At 43.8% G+C, this 13,352-nt stretch overlaps 1 protein-coding gene across 2 annotated transcripts in view; it reads right to left on the bottom strand.

Annotated features, from left to right (window-relative positions):
* svep1 (sushi, von Willebrand factor type A, EGF and pentraxin domain containing 1) overlaps window positions 1–13,352 on the bottom strand; it is a 182,161-nt gene that overhangs the window by 48,767 nt on the left and 120,042 nt on the right. For both annotated transcript variants that reach the window (XM_083789323.1, XM_083789322.1), the window contains 8 exons: window positions 11,797–11,928; window positions 8,647–8,838; window positions 7,482–7,603; window positions 7,282–7,387; window positions 4,843–5,070; window positions 3,272–3,505; window positions 2,002–2,163; window positions 305–466 (listed from right to left, as the gene is read on the bottom strand). In XM_083789323.1, coding sequence (XP_083645449.1) covers window positions 305–466; window positions 2,002–2,163; window positions 3,272–3,505; window positions 4,843–5,070; window positions 7,282–7,387; window positions 7,482–7,603; window positions 8,647–8,838; window positions 11,797–11,928 — 1,338 coding nt within the window. The remainder of the gene's footprint in view (window positions 1–304; window positions 467–2,001; window positions 2,164–3,271; window positions 3,506–4,842; window positions 5,071–7,281; window positions 7,388–7,481; window positions 7,604–8,646; window positions 8,839–11,796; window positions 11,929–13,352) is intronic.

The raw sequence follows: 13,352 nt of genomic DNA, 5'->3' as shown, positions 1-13,352 counted from the left end.
ATTTGAGTTGCTCGAGTGTTTTTGAGGGGTGATAGCCCCATCCTATGTCCAGCTTTTGGAGTGTGTGCAAACACAAACATTAAATGCCATTGACAATGAATGAGACAATTTTGAGTGTTCATGTAAACACAAACATTGCGCAACACAAACATTGAAGACGAAGGTGAGGACGCAAATTCTGATTGGCCGGAATGAGATGATGTACGATAATAAGAGCGCCACCTCACTGATTTGTCATGGTGCTAAATTGGTTTTATTTCGGTTTAAAAGGTTGTAGTAATGTATTTTTTTCCAAGCCTCATACCTCCGCATTCGGACTGGTCCACTGCCCCTCTGGTGACGGTGGACGTCTCATCAGGGCAGACCGGACACTCCCTGGATCCAAAATCGGCCTGGTAATGACCCAGTGGGCAGGACTCGCACGTCTCCAGTCCATTGAGGGAGTGACTGCCAGGCTTACACTGCCCTGATAACACACACACACACACACACACACACACACACACAAACACATCATTCTATGACTGTTGTGAGTTCCAATAAAGCCTGTGAAGCAGTAAGCTTGACTCCAAAAAATGTGTACAGAAAAACAAACAACATGTGACACAAAAAAGGTGTTCAAAAAAACGATTCTAATATGGTCTAATGTGGTTTCTGAAGTGGCTTAATATTTCCAACGTGGGTTAGTATTTTCCAAAGTGGGTAAAAAAACTGTAGCTGCTCTCAGGCTTCCAGCTCTGAACAAACTATAAAAACATGCTGGACACAGCTGCTGATAATGCACACTGAATTAACTGGCTTGCTGGCTTCTGCTCCAATAGGCTGAATTCTTAATTGGCTCTATTAACTCAGTTAGACTCTAAGCTGCACAAAATGTGTAAGCAAGAAATGTCCTTCAATATAGTACACACAATGAAATAACTCAAACTGTTTAGATCACAGGGCAGGGATATCGTCGAGGCTCGATAGCCAACATTGCCTGGGTTATTGCGTTCATGAAATAGGCTCTTCCCTCTTAGCCTTCTCTCGCACCGTCTCCATGGTTAGTGCGGTGAGGGTGAAACAGGCTATCTCTCTCTCCATCACCATCCCTCTCTCTCCCTCCCTTTCCCTTTCCTCCATCTATGTCTCTCTCTCTCGCTGATCGAGCTCTGGTCTGACATTATTACACAAGACATAAATCGCTGTGCTGATTTGCACTGATGTCGGTTCCATTATGAACACAGTCCAGCACACAGACACACACACACACACACACACACACACACACACACACACACACACACACACACACACACACACACACACACACACACACACACACACACACACACACACACACACACACACACAACTATTTTATTATTAGATAGATCAATTACTGCAGTCTCTTGCCTCTGTATAGAATATACCCACATTTTCTTTTTTTTATATATAATTATTTTATCCCACGATTTTGTAACCCATTTTTCACCCCTGTATCAATCATCTAATGTGATCCTGGGCTCTACACACCCTCCACCAACCTAGTCCCCATATATGGGAGACAAGGGGAGAGCAACGGACTTGAACTCATGCTTCCTTCATGCCTGAGTGTCCAAGTTGCTCCTTTACACCTGACAGGGGGGAGTTTCCCTGGTTGGACGTAGCGCGTGGAAGGAACACGTTATTCCAACCAGTTCCTTTCCCCTCCATCAGGCGCCCCGGCTGGCCAGGGGGAGGCAGTTTAGTGACCAGGATTACTGCATGTTTTTGTGAGGGTATCTACCCTAGGGGACACGGGGAGAACATGCAAACTCCAAACAGAAAGGCCCTTTCGCCAACCCCGCCTTCGGGTATGGGCACTGATGACGCGGAGGAGGAAACACGCCGCCAGCACCCACAGTGTCCCGAGTGGGAATCGAACCCAGGACCTTCTAGCTGTGAGGCGACAGCACTACCAACTGTGCCACCGTGCCCCTTGTGAATATACCCACATTTGAGGAAACTCGCACTGTATACCTTTGCACTCGTGCACGCCGCGAGAGTGCAGGTAGGCCGTGGAGGTGCCCTCGGGGCAGGTCTTGCACTCCAGCTGACCCTCGTGGTCCTGGTAGGAGCCCAGCCAGCAGCTCTCGCACTCGTTGTATTCCAGAGAGAAGTAGGTGCCGACCGGGCATTGGACTGGAGAAATAAAATACACGGAGTATAGCAAAATGTAGCAGTTTAGAACTCTAGAATAGATCTACTAAATGGAATCATGCCGACTGGGATCCACATGGGGACTGACGTATAGCTCTAATGTAAGGATGTGGCGATGTATGTATCGGCATCGGGCGATTGATTATTTGCCGTTATCGGTCAATATCGGTATCGGTGGTTGCACACTGGACTGGACGCGTTTATCGGAAAACCAATGGAGAAACGCAGCTAAAAATCTGAAAAACGCGCTCAGTGTGCAGGGACCTTAACAGATGGCAGTAGCCAATCTTAGTCTGTTGTTGATAAGCATACATTTTGCGTTGGCTGTATTGGTGTGTTGGTTGTCTGCAGCCTAAACAGTACCAAGCTGTAGAATCTGAACATTTATTTTTTTGTAATGAAGATGTATTTGTTTCTCTGGCACAAAAGGGGGGAAATAAAAACAACAAAAACTATATACATAATATCACTTAATTTATACTTTTATTACAAGATCCAACAGCATCATATCAAGTTAACAATAATGATGTTGTTGTGTTTAATATTGTGTCACAGAAACACACTGCAACTAATCTGGGCTGGAGAACAAAGATAGCTACGGCCAATCCAAACGACTCTATGTAAATAGGTGCAGGAATGTTCACACCCCCATAATACGCAAATAATCTGTAATTACAGCGACATTTTTGCAATGTAATTACAACGACTTAATGACACTAAAACGACTTTCTGATGGAATAAAAGCATTCTTTAACATTGTTAATGTGGCTAAAAACGAAAACCTATTGTGCAGTTTCATTAGAGCCGACTTGTGGGTGAAAATACTGGAAGGGGTCACATATCGGTATCAGCATCAGCTAAATTGTGATTTAAACATCGGTATCTGTATCGACCAATCATTTCTATATCAGTGCATCCCTACTCTAATGTGGATCTCTGACTTCAGTGACATCAGTCATCTCTATGATGCCAGTCATAGTACTACAGATCTGTGACGTATGATTCCCGTTTTATTACACAACGGCAATTAAATAAACGCCCTAACTTGGGACAGTGGAGATATGTTGAAACGTAGATCCTCGTGACTCACCGCACATCCGGCCCTTGAGCACAGAGCCCGGCCTACAGTACAGAGAGGCCTTCCTGCTCTCCAGAGACTTGGGGTCGGACACGATCATCTCCGAGGAGACGTGGAAGCTGGACAGAGGCTGCTTGGCCAGAGTTCGCTTCAGCCGATTGGTCAGCTGCTCCAGCGTGCGCAGGAGCCTCTTCTGGTTGGCTACCTCCACCGAGTCGTTCCTCGACAGGGGCAGAGGGATGCTTGCTGGGAGAAAGGGCACAGCTTAACCCATTTTGGACTGAGGGAGGATTCCACATAATGTCTTCTAAATCATGACAGTTTTCTGACAAACCCCATGTTTCTATGTCAGTGGTTTTCAAACTATTTCATGTCAAGGACCCCAAAAATATATGTAATTGGCCACCATATGTTGTTCCAGGGACCCCCCCAGAAGCAAAGATATGAGTTAAAAACATTCGCTCTGAAAGAATATATATTCAAAGATTTGCGCCACAAGATTAAAAAAAATAGCAGATCCATAAGCTTTGTTTCTCTTGTAGATCTGCTATTTTCAATAGCTAAAGTATAACATACTGTAATGCTTAAAACACCAAAAGGGGTTCCCAGCAATGGTGTGATGTCTACTGACAAGAACAATGGCATGTTGCCTGGAGGTAAAAAAAGGACAATGTTTGGTATGTCAAAGGAAAAGCAATCCATTATTCTGCCTCTAAGGGGTTAACTCAGACCCCTGCGATTTATCTCTGCAATGTTCTAATTAAGCATGTTGCCATGAATTTTGTTTATACGATGTTGCCATGAATTCAGTGCCGTAAATAATTTACGGCACTGAATTCATGGCAACATAATATTCTTTTTGGAAAATTATGGTCCCATTTATTAAAAAAAATTATGTTCTGAGGGGCGTGGCTACCGTTACAGTCTATGATCGGGAGCCAACCCCCGTTCGAGTCAAAATAAAAACCAACTAAGAAGAAGGGGGGGAAGTCCCGCCTCGTTGTCTGGGCCAGCCAATGGGCCAGCTGGGCCCAAACGGATCTAGAAAGATGGCGATTTACAATTCAAGGACTGACAGGCTTCATCTTACGTCCATATCAGACCCGGCGAACGCTTTGTCCATATTTTTTTTACAGTCTATGGTCAGAACAAGGATAAAAACTCAGCAGTCCTCCTTACTTGTGCCTGTAATTTAATTCTACAGTAACAGTCATTGCAAGCGTTCCCATGTACAGTAAAAAACAACTATTATTGATCAATGCATATCCCGAGATAAAAATCCATCGGAAAAGGTATTCCAGTCGTGCCAAATGCTGCGTGACAATGGACCCCCCCCCCCCCGTACGTAGCACCAGTGGGACCAGTCCGAACACAGCAACAGACCACCACTAAGCATCATGTTATACTTTAGCTATTGAAAAATAGCAGATCTACAAGCTCAAGCGACGAGCTTGTAGGTCTGCTATTTTTGAACATTCGTAAAAAATGCGGCACAAATTTTTGGAATATATATTCTTTCAGAGCGAACGTTTTTTTTCTCTTTTTTTTCGACGTCAGGCCTATAAATGGGTTTTAGCCTATACCTGTGATGTTGAAGAAGATCTGGATCTTCTGGTCCCTGGTCGGGCCGGTGATCTTGCGGTGCCTCTTGGTGCGGTGGTGGGTCTGGAGGGCTCCTCCACCACCCTGCTGTCTGGGAGGACCACCCTGCGGTCTGGGAGGACGCTGGGCCCCCGTGGCATAGCCCGAGTCAAAGTAGGCGTAGTCCTGACTGCCCTGAGGGCCCCAGTTGTTGCCCCAGCCACCTGGTCCTGTGCAAGGTTATAATAGTTTTTTTTTTTCATTATAGTTTAGTTTTAGTTAGTTTTTAGAGCGGGTTTGCTAGTCTTTATTTTGGTGAAAATGCTTAGTTTTAGTTTAGTTTTAGTTTTTTTCGTACTTTGGTTTAGGGTTAGCGTGGCTACATGCTGCCGTACGGTGCTGAAAACTGCCGTAAAACTTGTTCTAAGGGTATTTTGTCTATAATTTCAGTTAGTTTTAGTTCGTTTTGAGGACACACAATACAGTTTCAGTTTAGTTATCGTTTTTTAATTTAGTTTTAGTTTTTATTAGTTTCAGTTAACTAAAATGTTTTGTTAATTCTAGTTTTCTTGTAAGGCCGCAACTATCAATAGTACACTTTACTACACTATAGAGCGCCGCAGTACCCCGCCCACCTTTCATGACGACGCCAGGCCCAGGAAATGAATCCCAATGCATTTTTTTCCCCCATAGACATTTCAAAAAGTATTTATTTAAAGACCTTTTAAGCGTCGTACGGAGCCAACTCGAGTCGTGGCAAATCATGACAACAAACACAATAGTTTTGACCAAACAAATAATTACAAAGAAGAAAAACAACAACAAAAAGTGTTGTAACCTGCCGTTTTGTTTTGGCCGAAAACATTGCCACACACACACACACACATTGTGTTTATTGTCATGATTTGTCATGACAAGAGTTGGCTTTGTCCGCGGCGTAAACGTCTTTAAATAAATACTTTCTGAAAAGCCTATGAGGAAAATGTTTTCCGGGTCTCTCGAGGGGGGCGGGACTGTGACGCTCTAGGATAGTCAATAAACTGTCTATCATGCATAATATTGGCATGCCCGTGGCTCTGTACGCACTCATTATTAATGAGTTTGTTGCATCTGTGTTGCTTACTAGTTTTTATCAGCTTTTTATACTTTGACATAAAAGCAGATCTACAAGCTCACAATGCCTTGCATTACCACACGTTGTGAGCTTAATGCTTATGGACGTGACATTTTCACAATTTTGGGAAATTGTTGAAAATGAAAATTACAAACGGTGCTAACCGCTCCAACGTGTGGCTTTGTGTGTTTGTGTGTCTATGTAGTTCAATACATCATCATCAGACATCATCATGATATTTATTATACCCCATGGCGATGATTTGATTGGCCGAGCACAGAACGTGAGGAAATGTGAGGACCCCAAAAGTGATTGGACCAGAACGTGATGATGTATGATGATTATGTATAATTATTTTTGACTAAAGGCTCATACATAGTCTGGATTTTCGGTGCTGGGGTGACCACCGAACTACAACATGACGTCACAAGCCGCTGTGAAGAGCAAACCACCGCCACCGCTCCAGCCCTTCTCTCTGTTTTTACTCACCACCGCTCAACGTTATTTCAGCTCCGGTGGTCAGCTCACCACCGGAGCGGTGGTCACCTCACCACCGAAAATCCAGACTATGAATAGGCCTTAACTGTTGCACACCTACAGTACTCCATTGAAAGTGATAGTGGGCCAGTAATGCCCCTGTTAAGTGGATAAGTCAAACAGTACAGTGGTCGTGGATAATTCAAAGTTCAAACCGTATAATGGTCCTACTGGTCCACATTGTTTAAAGTGGATAAGTCAAACAGTATAGTTAGCGGTCCTACCTATAGCATTGTTTAAGTGGATAAGTCAAACAGTATAGTTAGCGGTCCTACCCATAGCATTGTTTAAGTGGAGAAGTCAAACAGTATAGTTAGCGGTCCTACCTATAGCATTGTTTAAGTGGAGAAGTCAAACAGTATAGTTAGCGGTCCTACCCATAGCATTGTTTAAGTGGAGAAGTCAAACAGTATAGTTAGCGGTCCTACCTATAGCATTGTTTAAGTGGAGAAGTCAAACAGTATAGTTAGCGGTCCTACCTATAGCATTGTTAAAGTGGATAAGTCAAACAGTATAGTTAGCGGTCTTACCCATAGGATTTTTTTAAGTGGATAAGTCAAACAGTATAGTTAGCGGTCTTACCCATAGCATTGTTAAAGTGGAGAAGTCAAACAGTATAGTTAGCGGTCCTACCTATAGCATTGTTAAAGTGGATAAGTCAAACAGTATAGTTAGCGGTCCTACCCATAGCATTGTTAAAGTGGATAAGTCAAACAGTATAGTTAGCGGTCTTACCCATAGCATTTTTTAAGTGGATAAGTCAAACAGTATAGTTAGTTAGTGGTCCTACCTATAGCAAACCCATTGTCGTAGTCGTAGTTGTACTCCAGACATTGGCCCTGTGACATCACCTCTAGCTTACATGCTACGTCGTCACTGCTGCAGATGTTAGGGAGCTGCAGGGGAAGACAGACATAATTCAAGCGTGCGTCGTGTGGTGAGTAAGTGCGTGTGTTTTGAGTGTGTCTACACTAGTGCACAGTTACTCACCATGCTGCCGAGTTTGGCGTTGAATTCTCCAGTGAATGACTTGACCAGGTCGACGTCGTCGCAACGTGACGCTTTGAACAGCATCTCAAAGGGTTTCAAGCCGTTGTTGGCTATGCGGTTCACTGTAGGTAAATACACACACACGCACACACACACACACACACACACACACACACACACACACACACACACACACACACACACACACACACACACACACACACACACACACACACACACACACACACACACACACACACACACACACACACACACACACACACACACACACACACACACACACACACACACACACACACACACACACACACACACACACACACACACACAGTTATTGCCAGTAATCTCATCATCACTTTGAAACAGATTGAGCATGACCACAAAGGGAACATTTTATCCATGGCTACTAGGCATGTAACGATACACTCGACTCACGATACGATAAGTATCACGATATGAGGTTCACGATATGATTTTTCACGATATTTTCAACACAATTCTTTTCCAGAAAAAATGACTTTTTTCAAGTAGCATTACTTTTCATGTAAAATTACTTCATTTCTGTGCAACAACTGTAAACATGAAAGCATGTTTAAACCTAGCTCGAGTTAACATTTCTTCTTTTCTTTGATGGCGTCTTAGGATAGATGTAGACCTATTTGACAATGCAGAAACATAATTGCCTTCCTTGATGTATTAATTAGCATCAATAACGACCATCACCTGTGTCACAGACACATACAGCTCCCCTCTGCAGGCCTCTACTACTGAAAGTGACTGCATGGAGTCTGTCTCATTTCTCCCCAAAAGCACGTGAATATGATGGAATATGATTACAGCTCACATTTCATATCACATACAAGCCCCCCCCCCCTAAAAATAAATCAATATAAATTTTGAATAAACATATCGTCGAGATATAATATCAATATATATCGATATACGATATATCGTTACATGCCTAGTGACTATGCTGAACAGTTTAGCACTTTCAGTCTGCACAGTTTTCTGAAAGTTTCAGAAAACTGTTTACGATTTAGAAGACATTACTTTGTAGAATCAGGTCTTACTGGGTTAATAATAATAATAATAGCGTGGAAGTGTGTTGAAGCAAAAAAGAGCTCGCTCCCTCCGGTCCACTCACGTGAGCAGTCGGGTCTGTCGGGAGAGTGCGTGGGTTCCCACACGCCGTTGTAGGGACAGAGGTAGCTGTGGACGGCGTCTTGGGCCAGACTGTATCCGTCCTTACAGTGCAGGGTGCAGTTGACGCCTCCCTCGTTCTCCGAGCAGACGAACTGGCCGTTCGCAGGCTGGTAGGGCTGCTCGCACGTTGTGCCTATAGTGGACACACAACACGAGACAGAGACGTAAGGAAGACAATGGTGGAAGGCAAAGCAAAGCAAAGCAAAGTTACCATGTTTACCCAGGGTAACTGGACTAAGCTCAAGAACTTGTTTACAGCCAGGCCCTGCTCATAGAACATTTCATGGTAGGGGTTCAATGCCTTGCTCAAGGGCACTTCAGCGGTGGAAAAAGTACTCACATGTTTCACTTAAGTAAAAAAGTATCAAAAAAAAAACCTTGGTGTTTGTAAAGATGATTTTAAAATGGCAATGGTAACAACCGAGGAGGTACTTAAAAAACTGAGTGCCCTCCAACCCCACAAGGCCACTGGCCATGACAATATTCCCTCCAAATTTCTCAGAGACTCAGCCTTTTCCATAGCTCCAGTCATCACCCACATAGTTAACCTCTCCATCAAACAGGGACAGGTCCCCCAAGATTTTAAACTGGCCAAAGTAACCCCCTTGTACAAAAAAGGGAGTAAATTAGAACCCGGCAACTACCGCCCTATTTCTATTCTAAGCTCCATCTCGAAAGTGATGGAAAAAATAGTCTATGAACAGGTTGAAAAGTATCTTGCCACTAATAAATTGCTGTACGAGTTCCAATCTGGTTTCAGAACATCCCACTCCACTGACACATGCCTCCTCTATTTGAGCGACCACATCAAACACGAGGTGGATGCTGGAAAATACTGCGGCATGGTCATGCTGGACCTCCAAAAGGCTTTTGACACCGTGAACCACTCCATACTGGTTAACAAGCTTAAAGCTATTGGTTTTGATAGCACATCAGTGAGCTGGATGCAATCCTACCTGGAGGGGAGAGAACAGATGGTGGAGGTGAACGGAACACTGTCCCCTCCCCTCCCAGTGAGCTGTGGCGTCCCACAAGGAAGCATACTAGGGCCTTTACTGTTCCTAATTTATGTTAACGACATGACTTCAGCTTGTGACTGCAACTTGTTCCTGTTCGCAGATGACTCAGCACTGCTGGTCTCGGACAGGAACAAACTGCAGGTTGAAAAGACCCTCAGCTCTGAACTCGGTAGAATCTGCACCTGGCTCGCTGATAACAAACTATCCTTACACCTGGGAAAAACTGAATCCATCCTCTTCGGATCAAATAGTAAACTCAGCAAGGCAGATGGCTTCTTGGTTAGAGTCGGTGACAATATTATCACACGAAAAGATGAAATTACCTACCTAGGTTCCATCCTGGAGGCCAATCTTTCCGGTGATAAAATGGCCACCAACGTAATCAAAAAAGTCAATCAAAGAACAAGATTCCTTCACAGGATCTCCTCACTGGTCAGCAAAACCACCTTGAAGACCTTAACAGGAGCCCTCGTACAAGGTTTCTTTGACTATGCATCCACCTCTTGGTACCACAGCACCTCAAAGGCCCTTAAAACAAGGCTCCAGACCTCTCAAAACAAACTGGTCAGGCTCCTACTTGGCCTCACCCCCCGAACCCACCTCACCCCTGCCCACTTTGACAGGCTGGGATGGCTTAGGGTCGACGACAGAGTACAGCATCTTGCAATGGGTCTGGTCCACAAGATTCGATACACCACCAAGATACCCATGTACCTGTCTAAATACTTCCTTAATGTAAACGAAGTCCACACCCACAACACCAGAGGGAGTGCAACAAACCATGTACAACCCAGATTCGGCACAAACAAGGGACTAAATTCTTTTCGCTCCTATGCCACCAAAATGTGGAACGCCCTACCAACAGTCATTAAGACATGTGAATCCCTTGACTCCTTCAAAACCGCTCTCAAAGGGCACCTACGGACGGCTGCAATTCGAAACTGGCCTCTGTAAAATCTGAATCCCCCCCACCCCCCCACCCCATTTTCCCTCACTGTATATTGTATATTTTCCCTTTTTTGCTTCCCATATGATGAATTCCTGTTCTGTTCTTTACCTACAGAGAAATGTCTATTTGTATGTCTCTAAATGTTTGTATGTCCTTAAATGTTTTGATGAATTGAACAATGTGGACCCTGTTGTAAACAAGTGTAATGCTTAATTGGGTCGTCCACTCACAGTTGACAGTCTTTGTATTGAGTTTGTGCTTAAAATGTACTGTAAATTCTACAAACTGTTAATAAAGATTTCAATCAATCAATCAAAAATCAATACTGCAATGTCGATGTACTCCCCGTTACAACTAAGTATAGAAGTCCCGTATTCAAAATGTGCTCAAGTAAAAGTGCAAAAGTGTCGGCGTCAAAAAGTATAAATATGTGTAAATGTGTAAATATATTTGGAAAATATCCGATCTACAAGTTTACAATGCGTCGCGACTCGTGAATCTTGCATTGTGAACTTGTAGATCAGCTATTTTCATATGGCCAACATTTATATAGGGCTGACATGGTTAATGTATATTTTCTAATCCAAATCCAAATCTACATAGTAACTAGCAAGTAGCAACTAAAGCTTTCAAATAATAGGAGTAAAAGTGCAATATTTGCCTCTAAAATGTAGTGGAGTGGAGTAGAAGTAAAAGTACTGGCAATTGGAAATACTCAAGTAAAGAACAAATACCTCAAAATTGTACTTGACTACAAATTACAATTAAAACTCAAAATGTATACTTGAATTCAAAATGTACTTGAGTATGAAAGTATACAAAAGTATTGGCGTACCAAAGCTGGTACTCACTATGCAGAATGTCCTATTTACAGTTTTCAACTGAATAAAATCTTTTGAAAATAGCAGATCTACAAGCTCACAATGTGTCGCGATGCGACGCATTGTGAGCTTGTAGATCGGCTATTTTCAAAAGTATGACTTTGACTTTAAAGACACTTCAGTGAGGATACAACAACATATACAAAAATGCTCCAAGCTCAAAATGTAAACAAAGCGGTGACACCAAAACAAAGTTACTGTTATGCACCAATCGTATTATGCAATACAGAAGGTGTGTGTACCTTGGACAGTGACGGTGAGGTCACAGGTGCGGTTGTTCCCGGCCTGGTCAGTGGCCGTGTAGCGGACCAGCGTCTCTCCCACAGGGAACACGGAGCCAGGGCTGTGGCTGCCACTCACTGAGAGACGAGCACCTGTGAGACGGACACACACACAATGTAATACCGTTACCGTTTCATCCTCCTTGTATCTCTAAAAATCACACCCGTGTGAACTGAGAGGTGCAACTCCCCCCCCCCCCCCTCCTCTCTCTCATTAGCAGGCAACAGTGCAGCACCACTCAAAAATACTTCTTAACGCAGTGGTTATTAACCAAAGGTCCGGGGACCACCAGCTAGTGGTCCGTGTCCGTGAGGAGGTTCCAGGTGGTCCACAGCTAAATGACGGAGAGTTTTTTTTCCCATTTTTTTTTCAAGATTTGTTTTTGGCTTTTCTGCCTTGATTGATAGTATCAAGTAAACACATGCAGCAAAGGTCGTCATGAACAGGACTCAAACACGCGACACGCTGTCAGGCCAAAGCCAATATATGTGGCATGCGCCTGGACCACTAGGCCAGCGGGTGCCCCCAAATGATGGAGAGTTGGTAACCAAATGGACCCTTGTTAGATCTTTAACTCTTGAGAGCGTAAAATGAAACCAAATGGTATGCCGTCAAAGAGTTAAACGATTGTTGAAAATCTGCATTAGTTCAAGAAGTCTACACAATTAGACGTTTGCCTGCTGTCTCTCCTATGGTTACCACATCAATATAGCATGGAATTGTGGTCAAAATCGTATCCAAAGATATAACACAAAATATTCTTCAGTTTTCAAGTGGCTCAAATGCCGGATAAATAATGGGCCTTGATGTGAACAAAGGTTGAATGAAAACCACTATTCTAAAGGACACACACACAAGGACAGATGTGGCCATGTGATTATAAGAGGAGAAAAAATGTGAACATTCTTGAAACAGGGGAGAGCTATACTACCGGGAAGCCACCACTAAATAATAATTCACTTTCAGTGCTGCAGAGGGCGGTATTGTGCCACTGTAGACACGACGTCAGTCAGCCCGTGGTTAAGCTGTTACATTAAACAAGTCCAAGGCAACATGAGAATAGCATGTCTGGACATCACACCGCAGTAGAGAAAATAATAAACCTAGACCAGGCTCGTGGGGAGGAGGGAAGGAAAGAAAAAAAAAGGCTGCCGCCTGGATGGCGGATGCATGCATCTTGTCTCACACAGACTCACAGACTCCTACTCCTGTATCCACGATTTCCACATTTCCCATTGATTTCCGGAACTCACCTACGGTATGGGTATAGGTGAGTTCGTGGGGGGGGCGGCAGTGGCTCAGTGGCCGGTATAGAACATGAGCCAGATGGTGAACCGTGAGGTTCCCGGTTCCATCCAGAGGGACTTCCCCCATGCAGAGTTAAGTGTCGAAGTGTCCTTGAGCAAGGCTCTGTCTGAATCCCTATAGCTGCACATCGGGAGCAACTAGGGCCTAGTTTATTGTTTATTGTTGATTGTTTATTACGGATGCCCATTAGTCCTCACTACAGTGAAGA

The sequence above is a fragment of the Protomyctophum parallelum genome (genome assembly GCF_964188405.1).
Source record: "Protomyctophum parallelum genome assembly, chromosome: 18".
Classification (NCBI taxonomy): domain Eukaryota; kingdom Metazoa; phylum Chordata; class Actinopteri; order Myctophiformes; family Myctophidae; genus Protomyctophum; species Protomyctophum parallelum.
The sequence above is the reverse complement of the archived record's forward strand: the minus strand, read 5'-3'. Positions and strand labels throughout refer to the sequence as shown.